Raw genomic sequence first — 21,603 nt, 5'->3', positions numbered from 1 at the left:
CAAGAGTCTAGAAAACATTCCGGGTATGTTAAAATTTGAAACACGAAATCATAAATTAAAATTTAATAAATAAGCATAAAAAATAACAATTTAATAATAATAAATTTAATTCAATAATATAATCAAACCAAAAACACTGAAATTTGAAATATAACGCCAAGTTCGCACATCACTGAGCAAAGTCGCAAAATCGATTTCAATGTCTGATGACGAATTTCCCCACGAATCATTATCACTCAATTCTGCAAGTAGTTCTAATTTACTATCGCTGTTCTCTAGCTGGTCTAAAACCGCTTTTTACATAAAGGGACGCTTTTTGGACGCCATGTACTTTTCTCAGTTTCCAGGCAGAAAGAACAGTAAAAATGCAGGCAGGGCACAGGGCAAAGCACTTGGGACAACATGTATGTGAAATGGTTTGATACAGTAATGTTTTACTATGAGATATTAGTGTATTGAGTAAATGTCACTTTTTGACAGTTTTAAATTTCCCGCCAGTTCCGTCCCCGTACGTTCTGACGTCGCAGGGAACGGAACTCGGAAGACAGATGCCGGCATCGGCCAGAGGACATTACCGAGGATGCTGCAGGGAGGACATTGCAGGAGCGAAGGACAAGGTAAGTGCAGAAGGGATCCAGGAACAACGCTGCAAGGTATTCCTGAGTGTAGCTCGGGGTTACCGCTTGTGGTACTGAAACTTTACCCCAAGCTACACTCGGGAATACCTCCAGGGAGGTTAAGCCTCCAGCAATGAACAGTATCTGAAAATGGCAGCTGGGCTGTCACATTGATTTTTAATAATCGCTTAGTGACCAGGGATGTCAAACTGGCGGCCCTCCAGCTCTTGCAAAACTACAAGTCCCATCATGCCTCTCTCTTTGAGAGTTATGCTTGTAACTGTCAATCTTGAAATGCCTCATGGGAGTTGTAGTTTGGCAACAGCTGGAGGGCCACCAGTTTGACACCCATGGCTTAGTCAATGAGGAAGCCAGTGGAAGGTTACATACAATAAATCTCCCAACACTGCCTTCCTTAAGACTTTAGGACCTGGGCGCTGAGCAGCCTTGCCCTGGGCACTCCCAATGGAAAAAGAAGGCTATTTGCTTCCTATAGTGTCAGTTGACACTACTGTGTTGCTGTGTTCTTCTTTAAAGCAGCAGGTTGCAATGCGAACCAACACATCACAGTGCTGCGGTGGTAAATAGAACTTAAAGCAACATTAAACCTTTATGTTATTTTTTTTTTACTAAAATGACAAACATAGTATACTTACCTGCTCTGTGTAATGGTATTGCACAGAGAAGCCTGGATCATCCTCTTCTGTGGTTCCCTGCAGACGCTCCAGGCTCCTGCTGTTCGGCAGGTACCCCCATGGAAAACCACTTTCCATGGGGGCACACGTCAGCTCGCTCCCAAGCCACCCCCTCCCCCCGCTGGCTAGGCACAGCTTTAACAGCAGCGGGAGCAAATGGCTCCCGCTGTCGTCAATCTTCCCAGAGAGGGGAGACAGTGGTGATAGCCGCTGCTCCTGCGCTAGACTGGTTCAGGCTCAGGTAAGTATAAAGGAGGAGCTTGGGGGGGTATCCTGCAGCACAGAAGGTTTTTCATCATAGAATGCATTAAGGTGAAACACCTTAAGGCTTTAGAACCACTTTGATGAAATGGCATTTCAATAACATTCTAACAAAAAAAAGTAAACAATGCTATGAGCTTGGATCAGTGCTTGAACACTGTGGGGTAGATTTACTACAACTGGTTCACGCAAAATCTCATGCACCTGTGCATGGTAGCAAAAAAATCCTGGAAGCTGATTGGTTTCCATGTAGAAGTGCACGAGATTCTGAGTGAACCAGCTTTAGTAAACCCCTGTGTCCTCATAGCGCACACCTTATACCTATTTGTGGCAGTAATGAGCGATAAAGATGAGCTCATGCATTGTCTGAACTTCTCTCTAACTGAACCCAGGGGTGTATTTACCACAAGGCAAACAAGGCATTTGCCTAGGGCGGCATTTTTCAGGGAGGGCAGCACTGGACGGATGGAGGGACACACGCAGAATTGGGACCTGGTGGGTTCCGAGAGAGGCTGCGGGATTCATGATGGTGTATGAACAGCCCAACTCTCATTCCTGGGGATGTCCAGAGCTGTGAAGGTTAGTGTCTTTCTCTCTCTCACCACGAGGGATGGGGACTGGTGTATGGGGGGCAGTGGTAGTGGAAGGCTCTCTCGGGCTGGGGGCAGGGGTGTTGTTGGACAATGTGAGGCTCTCTCTGTGAGGTGGGGGGGGGCGTGCTGATTTTTGTGTTGTCTACGGCAGCACAAAACCTAAATACACCACTGGCTGAACCTATGCTCTTTTTTTACTCCAGTGAGCTTCAGGCTGAGCCATTTTCACACTGCAGCCTGCCTCTTTGTTTACGTGAGCTGAAAGATGATAATGACCCATCCCACAGCTGGAGTAAGAAAAAAAGAGCGCAAGTTCAGATTTTGTCTACAGATTGGAGAACACCTGAGCTCATATCTAATAAGCAGGAAAACTGCAATTGTGATGCCTAGATTGTAACTCTAATGAGCAGGGCCCTCTGTTTCCTCATACCAAACTGTATTGTAACTGTAATGTCTACCTTCATTTTGTAAAGTGCTGTGCAAACTGTTGGCGCTATATAAATCCTGTATAATAATAATAATATAATGCTGTGTCATTCATTTTGAATGGCATCCCAATGCACAAGTACAAATGCTAGCACACACCTGTGCTGCCAAGCACAACAATGCATGTTTTGGTGTTTCCGTAATCAGCATTGTAAGGGCAGGAAAAGGGATCAAAAAATGTAAAAAAAAAAAAAGGAATGTACTTATTCCTGTTTACGCATATACAGGTTCTTGGTGTATTTATTGTTTTTTTTTTTTATCAGAAATATCCAAGTTGGTTTTATTATAACAGAGAAGGCAGAGGTATGAAAGCACCAAGTATTTGGTCCTCTAAAAACATGACGCTTGTATGAACAGTATATAAAGTGTCTCTCCCACTATGATAGCTCTAAGCTATTGTAGTGCTGCATCTGTAACAGATTAGAAATCTAACAAGGCATATTACATATTTTCAGAGGATTTGCCACATATTATGCCTGCCTCTCACACTACAACGTCATATCTGGTGCAAAACTCTGCAACTCAATAACAAACACACTGGGCAACAGTTATCTTGAGATGCTGTCATTTTTTTTTTTTTGACTGTCTATGGCCGTGGTGGTTAACCTACCTGACATACAGTAAGGGTCTTCAACTGCAATCTCTGAGATTGCCAAAAGGCTATACATAATATCAGGGGCAGACTGACAACTCATGGGGCCCCTGTGTCCTTGCTGGGCAATAGGGGATCATGGGGCCCCTGTGTCCTTGCCCAAACTCAAAAAAGCCTATGAAAAAGGTACCAGGGGCATCTCATGGGGCCCCCTACTGACCCCGGGCCCTCGGGCAGTGCCTGAGTTTCCAAATGGTCAGTCCGTCCCTGCATAATATTCAGTGAATGCAATGCTACTGAAAGTTGTTAAGAGACTGGTGACATGCAACAGGAGAATGTCAAAGACTGCAGAATTTCTATAGGAGTTTGCCAAAGATTAATGCAGGACTAAATATGAGTTGTTGAAGACTGGGGACATGTTTTAGGAGACAGCCATAGACTGGAGACACATCATGAGAGTGCTAGAAATCAATGCTACTACAGTTCCTTTACAAATTTAGCATTTTTGCTCCATACCCACGTTAAGGCTACGTTCACACCTATGCAAGTTGTGTTCGACCCGTTTCTGCGTTTTTTGACAAATTTTTTGTGTTTTGCGGGGTTTTTTAAAAAAATTTTTATTGTTGCTAGACAGATTTAAAAAGCATCACAAATGCAGTAAAACCTCAGCAAAAACAAACTACATGCTTTTCTGCAGCATTTCTATTGAAGTCTATAGAACCAAAAACGCAACTTTTTGAGTTAAAAAAAGTCCCTGACCCTTTCCAAAAAATGCATCGGGTGAAAACGTGGAGATGTGAACATGTCCCATAGGAAATCATGTTAAATGGACTGTAAGCATGAACCTAGGGCAGTGATGGCGAACCTTTTTGAGCCCGAGTGCCCAAACTGCAACCCAAAACCAACTTATTTCTTTCAAAGTGCCAACACTGCAATGAAACCTGAATATCGAGCTTTTGGTTTAGAAAAAACAACTCGTACAGTAGTGCAAACTAATTAACAGTACAGGGATGACCAGAGACTGCGGACAGTACAGGGATGACCAGAGACTGCGGACACAGTACAGGGATGACCAGAGACTGCAGACACAGTACAGGGATGACCAGAGACTGCAGACACAGTACAGGGATGACCAGAGACTGCGGACACAGTACAGGGATGACCAGAGACTGCGGACAGTACAGGGATGACCAGAGACTGCGGACACAGTACAGGGATGACCAGAGACTGCGGACAGTACAGGGATGACCAGAGACTGCGGACAGTACAGGAGATGACCAGAGACTGCGGAAAGCACAGGGATGACCAGAGACTGCGGACAGCACAGGGATGACCAGAGACTGCAGACAGTACAGGGATGACCAGAGACTGCGGACAGTACAGGGATGACCAGAGACTGCGGACACAGTACAGGGATGACCAGAGACTGCGGACAGTACAGGGATGACCAGAGACTGCGGACAGTACAGGAGATGACCAGAGACTGCGGAAAGCACAGGGATGACCAGAGACTGCGGACAGCACAGGGATGACCAGAGACTGCAGACAGTACAGGGATAACCAGAGACTGCGGACAGTACAGATGACTGCTGACCTTTGGGGAGGGAGGGGGAGCGGGTACCTGAATTTGACAGGTACCCGCTCTTACTTCCGCAGAGTTTTTTTTTTTATCTTACCTGTTCCTTTATCCAGCCGCGCGCTGTCTTCCCGGCTTCTGTAGTGTGGGCGCTCGTCGGACAGCCGGTTGCCCAGTGCGCATGCGCGAGAAGCGCTGCGCTTTGTGATTGGTCCGGCGGCTTCTGGGATCTGTCATGTGTCCCAGGTACCGCCTTACCATTCACAAAGAGCACTGCTTCTTGCGCATGCGCACTTGGGACCCAGCTGTCACGCACACTACAGAAGCCAGGAAGACAGCGCGCCGCTGGATAGAGGGACAGGTACGGTCCTACTGCAGAGCTGAGCGGCCGGCCCGGTATTCTGACACGGCGGCGGTGGAAATACCGGACCGGCCGCTCTATATTCGCTCCATAAGACGCACTGACATTTTCCCCCCTTTTTTTGGGGAAAAAAAGTGCGTCTTATGGAGCGAAAAATACGGTATTCTCCTGGCGTGCCCACAGATAAGGCTCGGCGTGCTGGCTGTGGCACGCGTGCCACGGGTTCGCCATCACTGACCTAGGGTAAAGGTAAAGGACCCTTTGGGAACATATTACATGTTCTACCTGTTTTTAGGGTGGAACATGTAACATGTTGTCAATGCTGCCGCTGCGCCTGCTGCCCCCCGACAGATAATATGGGGAGAAGTCTCCCCGTACTATCTGTCAGATTTAAAAACAGCGTGGTCATGCGGGGCTCCGTCCACATGGCCGCATCATTCATTCATGGACTTCCGTGACTGAATGAACTGCCAGTCCCAACAGTCTTAGAGGCAGTTGGCTTGTAGTTTTCAATGAACTACCACAGTGCTGTGGAGCTCAGTCGTAGTTCAATGAAGCTTCCTGTCAATATATCTGCTTGCTTATGCATCCCTGTACAGGAAGCGGGTATTCTGACAGGGCTGCAGGAGACCTGCATGGCATGAGTAATTTCCTGATCACTGGTGCAATGCTTTCCAGGCTCATGCAGACAAAATAATAAATGCACATTTTTTTTTACCTGCAAAAAAATGTGCATTTATTATATTTGTCTAAAAGGTGAATTTATCTTTTAATCACTACTTGTATCACACGTGATATTTCTCTCAGCAAGATCTTTTATAAAAACCTAAAACAAGCAAAGCACATAAAATAGTAAGATAGCAGGAAAGAATTCAGCCAAATCATTTAGTTTGGAATCCAGTCTAAAAAAAATGGCTTGAGCAAGCACCTAGGTAAGAAAAACCTGGGGTATTATATAAAGAGGTCCTGAGGGTGGCACAATAGGAGCCAGAAGGCTGCAGGTTAGTCACCAGGGATCTATAAATTGCTCTGTCGATGACACTCTTACAATGGCAGGCATTATAAGAGAATTTCATAGACTACATATTCCCTTAAGGCAACAAGCAGTGGAGTAGTAATCACAATTTTTACTATATACTTGAACCAAAAAGAACAATTTACTGTATTCTTACTGTATTCTACAATGTGTTAAAAATACTTTTAGAATACTGGTATACTTTTATAATATATTAGAATATTGAACCTATATTAGAATATAGAACCTATCCTTCCAACCCCATGTCCAATCACTGGCAAATTAATGCAGGCTCCACCTCCGCAACATCTCCAAGATACGTACATTCCTAACCTCAGACACTACTAAACAACTCGTTCACTCCCTTATTATCTCACGTCTGGACTACTGCAACTCCCTTCTCACCAGCCTACCCCAACACAGTCTATCCCCACTTCAGTCTATCCTGAACTCAGCGGCCAGACTCATCCACCTTACCAACCGCTCCACTTCTGCCACCCCCCTCTGTCATTCCCTCCACTGGCTTCCAATTGCCCAACGCATTAAATTCAAACTACTAACACTGACGTACAAAGCCATTCATAACGCTGCCCCAAACTACCTCACCGACCTGATATCCAAATACCACCCAACCCGTATTCTTCACTCCTCACAAGACCTCCTACTTTCTAGTTTCCTGGTCTCCTCCTCCCACGCCGACTGCAGGACTTCTCCAGGACTTCCCCCATCCTCTGACACTCTCTACCCCACTCCATGAGACTGTCACCTACCCTCCTCACCTTCAGGCGCACCCTCTTCAGGGAAGCCTACCCCACCCTCACCTAACAGCTGATCTTCTCCACTCCTCCTACCACTCCATCCCCCACAGCCACTTCCTCCTGTACCACTATTCCCTCCCTCCTAGATTGTAAGATCGAAAGAGCAGGGCCCTCGAACCCCTCGTGTATTGTATTGTTACTGTATTGTCTCATGTACTGTCCCCCACTATAATGTACAGCGCTGAGCAAACCTTTTGGCGCTATATAAATACTGTATAATAATAATAATAATATTGGCTATTAATGTGATACGTGAAACAAAAAACACAAAGTCGCAATTGTCATAGCCTGATTTTCACTCACAGGCCGAGATTCTTAAAGAAGATTTTTGGAAAAAGGGTATTCTAGAGACTCCCTTAATGATACTATCCAACTAGTAGCCAATGTGGATAGAGCCTTTTTATTAACTAATGATAATAAAAGATCCCAATCCCAGATGGTTTGTCCATTCGTAACTAACTATTCTTCACATCACTTCCAATTTAAGAACATATTTAATAGACATTGGAACATTCTTAAGAATGACCTGGTACTTAAGAACCTTCTTCCCCAAAAACCGGAGGTGGTATATAGAAGAGCACCTTCAGTAAGAGATAAAATAGCTCCAAATGTCATTGATCCTCCTAAGAAAATATCCTTTTTTGGAGAACTTAAAGGCTTTCATCCCTGTAACTGATGTCCCATATGTTTATTAAGTGGTAGAAGACTCCCTTAGATTACTTCCTTAACCTCACATGTAACCAATAAAACCTACCAAATAGATGCATTCATCTCCTGCTTTAGCAAACACGTAGTATACCTACTAGCATGCTCATGCCATAAGCAATATGAAAGAAAAACTACAAGGCGTATGAGATACAGAATGCGGGAACATGTCTATAACATTAAAAAAGGATATAGAGAACATTCTGTCAAAACATTGTAGGGACTTCCACCACAAAATCCACATGACATCAAATTTGTGGGCATAGATATACTTAACCCACATTTGAGGGGTTGTAATAAAAGAAGGGCAATTGCTCAACCTGAGACAAAGTGGATATACAAAATGAAATCCTTAACCCCCCAGGGCCACAACGTAGACATAGACATTACTTGTTTTGTTGAAAAAAGTTGAGGTTACTACTACTGACCTAACATATGGGAAATGATAGGACCAGATATTCTATGCACACCTTTGAAGTTATACTTTCATTTTTATATACCTCATACCATTTTAGATATTACATTCATTTTTAATGGATTATTATAAGTGTTTTATTAAATACTGTACTGCCTACTTTTGGATAAGATAATTTTTTAAGCAAACAATGATTTTTTAGCAGTCGTATTCTATAATAATTATTTTAGTATATTCTATTCTATAATATCAGTTAATGAATTTGGGCCTATAATTCTAATCATTAATTATCTGTTTCAAATAATACTCAATATTTTTGACCATTATCATAATTACTCGATTGCCATTATACATGAATGAGATATTAATATTTGAATGTATAACATCATATTTTATCCATATTTTGTCAATTATTAATAATTTTAATGGAATGTTGTTCCACTTATTATTGTTCATTTTTATTTGTCATTTTTTAGTTCGCAAGGCGCTTTTTTATGAATAGCAGGGTTTGTTCGCTGGTATTACAGCGAGGTATCCTTGTTTTTTGTTTTTTATTTTTATATTTATTTTTTTTTTTTTTGAGGTTTCATCATTCCAATGGCTTTGAACTTTTAACATATGTGATTACATATCACACATACCATTATTTGTTTTTACGTGTGCTCTAATATCACTGATATATATTACATAACAGAAAAGGACTGTCATATTTTGGCCCCACGCATGCTTATTAGCCACATATATTTAATAATATTTTACCCCCTCTTATTGGTATCGGAAGATACCCATATAACATCAGAGTATGGATAGCATAGTTAAATATTGTATTCAAGCTGATAACACAAAATAAATGGGTTATGGAGCAATATCCGATCCGCTCTAATAGTATAAGTTTTTATCCACAATAAATTGGCCACCAATATCTCCGGATAGGACTCCGGCAAGATGGCTGCAGTAAATCACATGACCATAAATCATCAACAAAATGGCGCCGGCATCTCCGGAGTTCGCGCCTTGCGAGCTATTTAAATGAGACCTGCACTTGACGTCGGCAATGGGCGTACCCCTGAAGAGCGGTGGCCATCTTGGTACCTGTATTTTTACCTTAATCCACGTGGAACGTTTTTAATACATGTAAACTGATATATGAATAATAAATACTACACTATATTAGCATCTCTTGCTGCTGTGGTTGAGCTATCTTTCCCAAGACAAGGGACACTCGCCCTACCTGTACATGGATGATGCTGGAGGATTAACCCCTAAGCTGCCTCTCTGTTCCTGCACACAGATGTGACAGATTGTAACAGATGCCTGCTAATATATAATTTCTGGTGAGTGTACACCAATCTGAGGTGGTGGATTCCCTCCATGGATATATGCACATCTGCACTTTTTCACTTGGATGTATTGCAAATCAACCTGAGGACTATTATTGCTCATTTTTGCTGATTTGATTTTAGATATATTCTGGACATTTGATTCACTTATATGCACAATTGCACTTAATAGAACTTTATTACTTTACATCTATATATCTTATAAGAATTATCGTATATATATTTTCATATTATTTGTGCGTTTATAGCGCTACACTTTATTAATTTACATATTTCTATTGGGACCGTTACCTATGCCCTGAAGTGCTAGCAGCTGCCTGTATACTCATATACATATACTTGTTCTCAATTTTGCGCTCAGTTATATACTTTTTTGATATTAATGTGATACATGAAACAAAAAACACAAAGTATACAAAGCAAGACAGAAACTTCAGATCCAGAGAGAAGAGTTCTGAAAGGATTTATAGCCGGCATGCCCCATAATATCACTAGATGGCAATAGAGGACATATTATAGACACTCAGTACATATAGGACACATGAATAGCTCTTCACCAAAACTATTGTTATCAGCTATTTTAAAAGCACACATATGTATAATTACTCAACAGGTATGATTTATGAAAATCTTTAGCAATGCTTGCTTCAGTCTGTGTGTGCTATAAAAATGACCCAGAGAAAATGAGCCCAAACTAGAGGTTTTTTGACGTATGGGTAAGTATGGTTCTTGATGTAACAGCACTACCAGCTCAATCTTCTTACAGTAAACCCAGAATATGAACCAGACTTTTATCATGTTGTGTATGATAGGACATAATGTCTTCAATGAACTTGTACCCCAGGTTTGTTCTTCTGTACAGACCCCCCACCCCCGAGATCCCCAAACTTTAAATTTCTTAGGCACTAGCTCACTCCCTTCCACTCACAGGGCATCACTGTTAGTTAATGAGGTTGCCCATCGTAGTGATGGGCTAGTAGTAAAGCACAGGAGCAAAAGGGGTGGGCTAGAACCGCAGACCAGGAAACTAGTTGCTAATCAGAAGAACGGTCAGTGTTCATTTTGTCGACAAAAATATTTTCGTTGAATAAAGTTAAAACTATTTTAGTCGACTAAAGTACGGCTAAAACTAAAACAATTCAGTACAACTAAAACAAAAATGGCATTTTAGTCAAAAGACTATGACTAAAACTAAATCGAGATTAGATGTAAAAATTAACACTGCAGTATCACATAAGAATAAGTGGAGGCCAACTACTAAGCTGCTGAAAGAAAAAAAATAAGAAAAAGGCTTTTCTTATTTTTTTATTAATATTTAATGTTGGTAATATATTCAGGTAATATGGGAAATGACATTACAGCCAATTTGGTTTAGATTTTTTTTGTTTGTTTTTTAATTTTAAAGTTGCATTTCTATTTGTAAAAAAGCAATATTTTGTTTGTTTATGAAATTTGTTTTTATTTATAAAGACAATATATATCTGGGCTAAATCTGTGTCTGTAGAGCATGTTCAAACCCTAACACCATAAATAGCATGTTATTAGATTTATGATTATAAATAGCATGTTATTAGATTTATCATTTAACTAAATCTATTATGATTGAACTAAATCCATTAGATTTTAGTCAACTAAAATGTAGGAGATTTGAGTCAACTAAAATCTCCTGGATATTTTAGTCAACTAAAATACAACTAAAACAATTCAGATGTTTAAATACGACTAAAACTAAAACAACTCAGATTTCTAAAGTACGACTAAAACTAAAATGGCATTTTAGTCAAAAGACTATGGCTAAAACTAAATTGAAATTCTATAAAATAATACTGCATTACAGATCTTCTTTTCATTCACAATTATTCAAGTTGCAATATTATTTATAGCATTTCAAACAATATTATCACTTAAAAAGTGTAGTTAAACTCAAGAGCAAAAATATAATATATTGCAGTTTAGCAATCCTTAAAGTATAACTAGAGGCAAAATATTATTTTAGTTTTTGATATGGTGGAGAGAGATTAGAACACCTGTCTGCTTTTTATTGCTGTCTGTGCCCCTGTTCTATAGTTTAATTACAGTATTACGGTATGTGTATGTATGATTGTAAGTTAGGGACATTAGATTCTCGCTCATTGAGGGTTAGGGTCTGATGTGAATGTACAATATATATGTAAAAGCGCTCCGTAAATTGACGGCGCTATATAAGTATATAGCGCCTTCAATTTACGCAGCACTTTTACATATATATTGTACATTCACATCAGTCCCTAATCCTCAAGGGGTGTACAATCTAAGGTATTAAAAGTATTTGAACAAAGTGTCCCCAAAAGCGGTTACAGAAAGGACCATGCAGTAAACCATGTATAAGTATAACAAAAACTGAATTTATTATATAATATTGAGTATGAATGCATAGAGATTGCCAATCAAGTGACAAAAAATACAATTAACCAAACATCAATATCCATCACCTCACCCCAGACAACATTGTCTGTTCCCCATAAAACCATTAAAATAAACCATGGCGTTGCGGTACGACCCTATATTCGAAAGAATAATTAGCCAGGCAGCAACTACCACCGGTCGTCTGTCAGGCTATTTCTTAACACTACCCTATGGGCTAGCTATACTGTAGTATGAAAAATATTGCATGGACTATAGTAGATTAGCAAAGAACTATCCAACTGTGACTGTGTGGATCCGATCACTGGATTAATATCATGTAACGTAAAGTCTATAAAGGTATAAAGGTATATCTAATCCCACAGTATACGTCACTGGATATAGTTTGCAAATAGGTGGAAAATAGAGCAAGCAGCTGTTGGCACAGATTTGTCTGTGCAGGTAAAGTTCACAACAGAGAAATAACGACAAGGATTCATAAGTGTAGAGGTTATAAGCAAGCATGGGCAGTTCAGCATAGGCTCCTAGTTTTATAGAGCAATAAAATCAAGGTGATCCTCTGTATATGTAGATTGAGCATAATTACTCACCACTGGGCTGTTCAGCCTAAATACAATTTCGCTCACACTTTCTGCTTGGGATATTGCATCCTCTATAGGAATGCTGTGCTGTAATGGTTGCCGTCAAGGCTCGTCAAACTCTTTATCATCCGTTACACATTTGTGTTACACGTCTATGCCGCTGTGCATGTTTCCACTCAATCATTATTTACTCCATGCACGTTTGCTTCTCCCATTGTGTGTATGGGCTGCTCCAGTGGATCATGGCCATTCGTGATGTCACTGACATGTGACGTCGTTTTTTAGGAGTTAATAACATCTCTCTGTTTCATAAGCTTTTTTCCTGTCCTTCCTTATTTGAGAGTGTGAGTAGCCTCATTATTATAAAGGTCACATGCCTCCTTTCTGAACTCACTGATATCGAAACAATTCCTACGACTCTGCAGAAATTGTCCAATTGGAATCCCATCAATCAGTGAACAAGGGTGGTGACTTTTTGTTTGCAACAATGTATTTGCTGCCGCAGGTTTAGGTGAAGTCTTTGTGGACAGTTTGCCATCCTCAAGTTTTATACTAACATCTAGGAATTTCTTTCCTGCCATATGTGAAGGTAAGTTTGATATTCCTAAAGTTGTTATTCAGATCCTCGATAAATTGATTTAAATCCTCTGTACTCTCTTTCCAGACAATGAAAACATCGTCAATGAACCTCAGCCATACTTTCACATGTTCAAGATACAGTGACAATTTATATACCCTCTGCTCCTCTCAGTATCCTAAGTGAAGGCATGCATATGAGGGGGCCCAAGGGGCCCCCATGGACGTACCTCTGGTCTACTGATAAAAGCCATTATTGAACTGGAAGGAGTTGCTATTGAGAGCAAGTTCCAGAAGTTCAATAATAAATTCATTCTAAATAGTATAGAAAAGAAAAAAAGGGGTAGATGGGCGCAAAAGGGGCAAATAATGTTAAAAATCATACAGATCTACAATCAAAACAGAAAACGTAATAGAAATTCATCAAATGTCCATGATATGAATTCTATGTGGACACCAGTGGCAGCACCCTCCAGAGTAAAGCTGAGGCTCTGTAAACTGTATAAGAAAAGAATACAGAGGAGCGCCAGACTAAGTGCAGTATATTTACAGTTCTGTGTATTAAAAATAAGCAAATTGGGAAGTCACTATTAGACAGATGTGATTTAGCATGTAAAATCATGTGGGAAGGTCCCCATGGTAATCCGGTGGATGGAGTAGTCGTCCCAATCCAGGCAGGAGCAGAGGTGAGTGTCCAGATGCTACTGGAACCAGCGTGGAATGCAAAGCTGGCTTTGTACTGGAGGTGATGACACCAAGGAGAAGTCACTCCGTACAGGGGGCGGTAACACGTTTCGAAGCCTCCGCTTCTTTGTCAGACCTGATTGGCTGAGGAGGTAGGGTAGACATATAAAGGCTGTTGGGGAAGACTGGAGCTGAAGGAGCACCTCGCGGTCTAAAAGGGAACTCTAACCTTGACATACATATTGTAATATATGAAAATCAATAATAAAACTCTCTAAAAAATACCCTCAACGATCTCATCGAAGTGTGGGATGATGGTTATGAGGAAGATGAAGAAGTAGTCTTCTGGACCCAACGATTAGCTAGTTCACCACCAATAAAACATATCTCCTTTAGATCCAAGTCAGTGTTTAATCCCACTCATAACAAAGGTCCATACCTAGAGTCATTTTACCAAGTAGTTACACTGAATTGATTAATATGTGCAAGACAGAAGCCCGTAAAGTTAAGAAAATCCAAAAATCCTCATTCAACCTTAGCTATTTGGAAAATAAGGCCTTAGAATCCCTCAGTCACAACAGAGACATTGTAATCAAAATAACAACAGTCCCTACCCTCAAGGGGTGTACAATCTAAGGTCTTAAAAGTATATGAACAAAGTGTCCACCAAAAGCGGTTACAGAAAAGACCATGCGGTAAACCATGTATAAGTATAACAAAAAACTGAATTTATTACCGTATTTGCCGGCGTATAAGACGACTTTTTGACCCTTGAAAATCTTCTCAAAAGTCGGGGGTCGTCTTATACGCCGGTACACATGTTAGGGGGGCTGCGGCATTAAGTACAGGGGTTTGCAGGGGCTGATGTCTCTTACCTGGATCCAGTCCCACGACGATCCGGTCCAGGAAGCGCGGCGTCTCCTTCAGTTCGGCCACTGGATGTTCGTGCGGCTGCTCGGCTCCGCCTCCTCACCGGTGATTGGCCGCCAGAACTGTAGCTCAGGAAAGGCACACAGGCGGCCAATCACCGGCGAGGGGGCGGAGCCGAGTGGCCCCGCGAAAATTGAGTGCCGGAGCAGCAGGTAAGTGTTCTGTGTAGAGGTGCTGCTGCAACCACATATGCTGGCTGCAGCAGCACCATACGAGAACAGGGTCAGCAAGTCTCAGTGGGAGGAATAGTGCCCCATCATTGGTGTCACTGATACCAATGATGGGGCACTATTCCTCCCACTGATACCAATGATGGGGCACTATTCCTCCCACTGACACCAACGATGGGGCACTATTCCTCCCCCCCACTGACACCAACGATGGGGCACTATTCCCCCCCCCACTGACACCAACGATGGGGCACTATTCCACCCCCCACTGACACCAATGATGGGGCACTATTCCACCCCTCACTGACACCAATGATGGGACACCATTCCTCCCACTGACACCAATGATGGGGCACTATTCCTCCCACTGACACCAATGATGGGGCACTATTCCTGCCACTGATACCAATGATGGGGCACTATTCCTGCCACTGATACCAATGATGGGGCACTATTCCTCCCACTGACACCAATGATGGAGCACTATTCCTCCACTGATACTAACGATAGGGCACTATTCCTGCCACTAATGCCAATGATGGGGCACTATTCCTGCCACTAATACCAATGATGGGGCACTATTCCTCCCACTGACATCAATGATGGGGCACTATTCCTCCCACTGATACCAATGATGGGGCACTATTCCTTCCACTGATACCAATGATGGGGCACTATTCCTCCCACTGATACCAATGATGGGGCACTATTCCTCCCACTGACATCAATGATGGGGCACTATTCCTCCCACTGGTGTGCATTGGAAGAGGGGTAGTCTTATACGGCGAGTATAGCCCAAACACATCATTTTAGCAGGAAAAGTAGGGGGTCGTCTTATACGCTCAGTCGTCTTATACGCCGGCAAATACGGTATATAATATTGAGTATGAATGCATAGAGATTGCCAATCATGTGACAAAAAAGGCAATTAACCAAACATCAATATTCATTTAGTCAATTGTGTCAGTTTTTCTTCAGCATCATCTTCATCCATTTTATCCTCCTCCATTAGAGACATCAATATTTCAAGAGCTTCTTTATCTTCTATGGATGTTTCATCCTCGGTCATCAGATTATTTTCTTTTTTTATCATGAACTAATCTGAGGAAAACTTTCCTCAAAAATAGATTAACATTCATCCATACTGATGAAAAGACATCCCTTTATTTAATAGTTGTATGTGTCTCTGATTGAGTGGGAATTCTGAAAGAATAATAACCTTCTGGTCCTAAAATACTAATACTAAGATTCACAAGGACCCAAAAAATCCACAGGGCCGCTCAACAGTATCAGTCATTAATGGACCTCTTGAAAGAACAGGCAAGTACATAGACCTGCTCCTTAAAGAAATGGGAACAGGTTTGAAATCGTATGTCAGGGACACCAAAATGTGCTGGCTAAGATCTTGGAAGTAGAGATTGATGGGGATTCATTATTGGTGGGAGTGGATGTTGAGTCCCTCTATACATCAATTCCCCTTGAATGTGGGTGGACAGAATGAATTTATTATTGAACTTCTGGAACTTGCTGTCAATAACAACTTCTTCCAGTACAATTATGGCTTTTATCAGCAGACTAGAGGTATGTCCATGGGGGCCCCTTGGGCCCCCTCATATGCGCGCCTTCACTTAGGATACTGGGAGTATGGCTGAGGTTCATTGACAATTTTTTCATTGTCTGGAAAGGGAATATAGAGGATTAAAATAATTATTGAGGAACTGAATAACAACTTTATGAATATCAAACTTACTTTCATATATAACAGGAAAGAAATTTCATTCCTAGATGTCAGTATAAAGCTTGAGGATGGCAAACTGTCTACTAAGACTTTTCCTAAACCTACAGCAGCAAATACACTGTTGCAAACAAAAAATCACCACCCTCGTTCACTGATTGATGGGATTCCAATTGGACAATTTCTGTGGTGTCGTAGGAATTGTTCCGATATCAGTGAGTTCAGAAGGGAGGCACATGATCTTTATATGAGGTTTAAACGACAATGCTACTCACACTCTCAAATAAGGAAGACAAGAAAAAAGCTTATGAAACAGAAAGAGAGATGTTATTAGCTTCTAAAAAAGGTCGTCACATGTCAGTGACACCACGGATGGCCATGATCCACTGGGGCAGCCCATACACACAATAGGAGAAGCAAACATGCATGAAGTACATGATGACTTAGTGGAAACATGCACAGCGGCATAGCCGTGTAACACAAATGCTATGTCTTATGGATGGTAAAGAGTTTGACAAGCCTTGACAGCAACCATTACAGCACAGCATTCCTATAGAGGATGCAATATCCCAAGCAGAAAGGGTGAACTAAATTGTATTTAGGCTGAACAGCCCGGCGGTAATTACGCTCAATCTACATATACAGCTGATCACTTTGACTTTATTGCTCTATAAAACTAGGAGCCTATGTTGAACTGCCCATGCTTGCTTATAACCTCTACACTTATGAATCCTTGCCATTATTTTTCTGCAGAGAACTTTACTTGCATAGACAAATTTGTGCCAACAGCTGTTTGCTTTATTTTCCACCTATTTGCACACTATATCCAGGGACGTATACTGTGGGATTAGATATACCAGCATATCCTATTAAGGATTATTTAAACCAGCAAAGGAGCCAATCATTTGGATTTTATGCTACATGATATTAATCCAGTCAAATAGTTCTTTGCTAATATACTATAGTCCATGCAATATTTTTCATACTCCAGTTTAGCTAACCCATAGGGTGGTGTTAAGAAATAGCCTGACAGACGACCGCTGGTAGTTGCTGCCTCGCTAATTATTCTTTTGAATATAGGGCCATACTGTGATGTCATGGTTTATTTTAATGGTTTTAAGGGGAACAGACAAGGTGAGGTGATGGATATTGATGTTTGGTTAATTGCCTTTTTGTCACATGACTGGCAATCTCTATGCATTCATACTCCATATTATATAATAAATCCAGTTTTTTGTTATACTTATACATGGTTTACCGCATGGTCCTTTCTGTAACCGCTTTAAGTAGACACTTTGAGTACTTTTAAGCTGCTCAGGGGTGGACTGACCATTTGGAAACTCAGGCACTGTCCAAGGGCCCGGAGTCAGTAGGGGGCCCCATGAGATGTCCCGGTACCTTTTTCATAAACTTTTTTGAGTTTGGGCAAGGACACAGGGGCCCCATGATCCCCTATTTCCGGGGGCCCCATGAGTTGTCAGTCTGCCCCTGAAGCTGCTAGTTATGTTTGGTTACTGGACCACACATATTTATAATGTAACAGATACCTAGAATATTTTTAACCTCCTTCCGTATTTTGATTAAATTTAGCGTACAATCTAAGGTCCCTAACGTACATTCATACATACACATACTAGGGCCAATTTAGACAGGATCCAATTAACCTACCAGGATTTCTTTGAAGTGTGGGAGGAAACCAGAGGACCCAGAGGAAACCCACGCAAGCACAGGGAGAACATGCAAACTCCAGGCTGGTGGTGCCTCAACCAGCGACCCTAGTACTGCCAGGCCGAATTGCTAATGCTGTTTCTTAAAACATTCCTTTTATTATTCAACATGTAAAGGTACACCCTCATCGCTATGAAACTTGCATTTCTAGCCATTTTTAATCAAGTTACTTGCTTAAGCCTAAGTTTATTTATTTACTTATTTATTTATTTATTTTATTTAAATCAGTTTAGGGATGATACTTACAATCAGTGTGAAGTGTCCCTTGTGCTTCTTGCTGATTGGAATCTGAAGTCATCTCCTCCCCCCATACCCCTGCAGCCTTAATCTTCCAGTGCTGTGGGGATTTAATACAGTGGCTGGACCTGGGCAAGAGTGCTGACTATACCCACCCTTTCCAATCCCCTTCATTATTCACAGACGTTGTGCTATACTTTCCAACAATGAAAATCACCCATCCTTCATTTGCTATGTGACAGCAGCGGATGGCACCCCACAGACCACAGCAGAATGATGAGATGCGATAACTTACACTTTTACTAGCCAATGTCACATTAGTAAAGTATAGTAAATGTTTCAGCGCTGTGCAGTGTCCCTAAATTAAGGCAACATCACTAGGTTATCATAAAGAAATGCTGGTGGCATCTCATCATTCTGTTGTGATCTGTGCAGCGGCATTCACTGTTGTCACTATGCAACCATCTGTGGAAAGCTCTATAAATGAAGGCTGGGTCCTTTTCATTGATGATGGCACTTTGATTCACTCTTGCCAGTCTGTTCAAACTGAATAAAAAAAATACAAAGTGTCTGATTCATAAAAAAATGGAGAACACAGGGAAGCAGGGATAGGTGCTAGGTTCAGATAAATAGATTTAGTTTGTGTTTTGATAGGAAAACTTAGTTACCACACTGTAGTCAGTGTGGCTGTGATTGTTTGTTAGGTAAAAGCATAGTTTAATCACTGTACTCATTGAAGCTGCATTCTACTAATCAGGTCTGCTCAGTGTGTTCAGCTGCTGCCAGTCTGATAGCTCCCTCTGCATCCAGAGAGCTTGAGAAGTTTCTGGATGAAAGCTGTGAAGATGGCAGCATGAATATTGATACAGCCCTGGCTTATCCCAGAGAAGCAAGCTTTGATGCCATGGTGGGAGACTGTATATATATATATATATTCAGTGAGTATATTGATCTAGGGGTCTTTTTTTTGGAGAGGATTGGTCCAGCCTGGGGGGAAGGGGGGGGGGGGTGTCAAGCTGTCCTCCCAGGCAATGCTGCTGTGTCTGTTGTCATGAGGCCACAGGTGGGTGACCTGCAGACCTAGATGCTGAGGTCCTGGAGCTAAAGAAAGCTGACTGAAGGGGGCTGTCCGCTGAAGATCTGATCTGGTATCATCGGAGTAAGGTGTCACTTTGGAATTTGGAAGGAGGCAACCAGCAATCCTTGGGCCTTGAGTGAGTACAGGCGCTTATGAAAGATCTTGGGGACATTTCTGCTTTTGCCATCCCTCTGGTGCCAGAGAGTCAGCTGTGGATCTACTTAAAGGGGACACTAGCTTTGTCCAGATAATCTTTTACTTAAAGGGACTCTGCTCTTGTGGCTCTAGTTACAGTTAACTATTACTACTACATTAAAGCTGAAGTCTACTGTTTGCTACAAACACAGACTTTATTATAGCTTGTCCTGAAGAATACCTAAGTCCTCAAGTGTACATAGTTCTTTTTTTTTTTGAGTATCCCACCTAATTCCCTCAACCCTACCCAAATTCTCCAAAAATAGAAACCACAAAAAACACGCCTAGACTGGTTATTGAAGTAATGTGTGAATGAGCCTGTGTGCCTGGCAGTGAGGCAAATATTGTGGGGAAATCTGGACAGTATCCCTGCGGCTCCTACGGCAGTAGTGCTACACTAGCCATTTGAAATGCTTGTAAAATGTTTCCGTGAAACCTAACTGGTTGCTATTGGCAGTAACTTAACTTTTTGTCCTAACATTTTGCTTGGCAGTTTTTAGGAATCAGATTGCATGGCTTTTCTATAACTGCTTTACATATAAGAGTAAGCAAATATTGACATCCCATGAAAATTATTTTTATATAAGCACAATGATGCATAATACGTAAAGGAATAATTTACACCGTATATAGAACTACAGTATATAAACAAGATCAGTCTTCTAAACCCAATACCATTTAATGTAGTTAATAAAACAGTGAATATGTGTTACATATTTATCTTTTATTGTCATGGATAGAAAAAAGAGGAAGGACACAAGAGATAGAAAAATAGAAAAAAATAGCACTGTGGTCTCTGACCTTTACATTTAGGAGGCAAGTTACACCCAAAACTGTGAACAGCAGATGGGGATTATACAATGACTGAAAGCACATTGATGTGCCTGGCATATGCTGGCATGGGGTGTGCCAGCAGCAAATGTTTTTATGTCATATGGTACAATAGTCGTACAACGATCAATGTATTCTAAATAAATGTCATGTGGGTATCATTCTGGTGGGGAGTGTGTGTGTGGGGGATCTTTGATTCTTTCACTTACTTATGTAATATAACCTTACAATACCAGCTCATTTGTATATTTGTCACAATGTCCCTTAGCTTTCCTTTGTGTCTTATGGTGACAGTAGAGCAGTGGTTACAGTATCATCTTTCTGTACCGGTACAGTATACCCTAGTTATTAGCCTAGTATGGGCTAATACTCTAATATTCTCTGCACTATAGACCCTTCAGGTTTTGTCACCATGCAAACCAAGAACACATGGAGGGAATTCATATTTTGCCCTAGAAAACATGGGCTGTGTCCACCAATACATACTGGCAACATATTAATAGACAGTAGCATTTACAACAAGATATCATGCCACCTTATAGTATGCAAGAATTTAGCTCTTGAACTCTGTTATGAGTGTGCTTGGGTAGTGGAGTCTGTCTGATACATATAAATAACAATTCCAGTTAATAAATATGCCTCACGCTATGTACAATATACACATGGAATGCCCGTGTGCTCATTTTGGCATGGCTATTAAATCATGATGACTTCACACATAGTTCTTCACTGCATCATCAAGATCCATGGAAAATTTTGAGCGCTCTGTAAATAGAAAATAACATATCAATATTCCTTTATTTAACACAATCCTGAAATCACAGAAAACAGTAATAAGCCTAATATCAATCTTGCTTGAGATGGCATCCTGCAAGGACACAGTGACATTACAAACTTGTATCCTGTAGCAGATGTTTTCCACACTGGGCAGGATGATTTGGACCAGCCCAATCTTGTCTTGGCCCTCTATGATGGACATAC

At 41.3% G+C, this 21,603-nt stretch overlaps 1 protein-coding gene across 1 annotated transcript in view; it reads right to left on the bottom strand.

Annotated features, from left to right (window-relative positions):
* Positions 1-20,449: 20,449 nt before the first annotated feature.
* FSTL3 (follistatin like 3) overlaps positions 20,450-21,603 on the bottom strand; it is a 67,763-nt gene continuing 66,609 nt past the window's right edge. The window contains exon 5 of the mRNA XM_089673558.1: positions 20,450-21,387. Within this exon, the coding sequence (XP_089529684.1) occupies positions 21,335-21,387 (53 nt within the window). The 3' untranslated portion in view covers positions 20,450-21,334. The remainder of the gene's footprint in view (positions 21,388-21,603) is intronic.

Source organism: Staurois parvus, unplaced genomic scaffold (assembly GCF_062004578.1).
Source record: "Staurois parvus isolate SC_StPar_1 unplaced genomic scaffold, SC_StPar_1.0 ptg000141l, whole genome shotgun sequence".
Taxonomy (NCBI): Eukaryota; Metazoa; Chordata; class Amphibia; order Anura; family Ranidae; genus Staurois; species Staurois parvus.
Note: the sequence above shows the minus strand (reverse complement) of the source record. Positions and strands in the feature narration are given on the sequence as shown.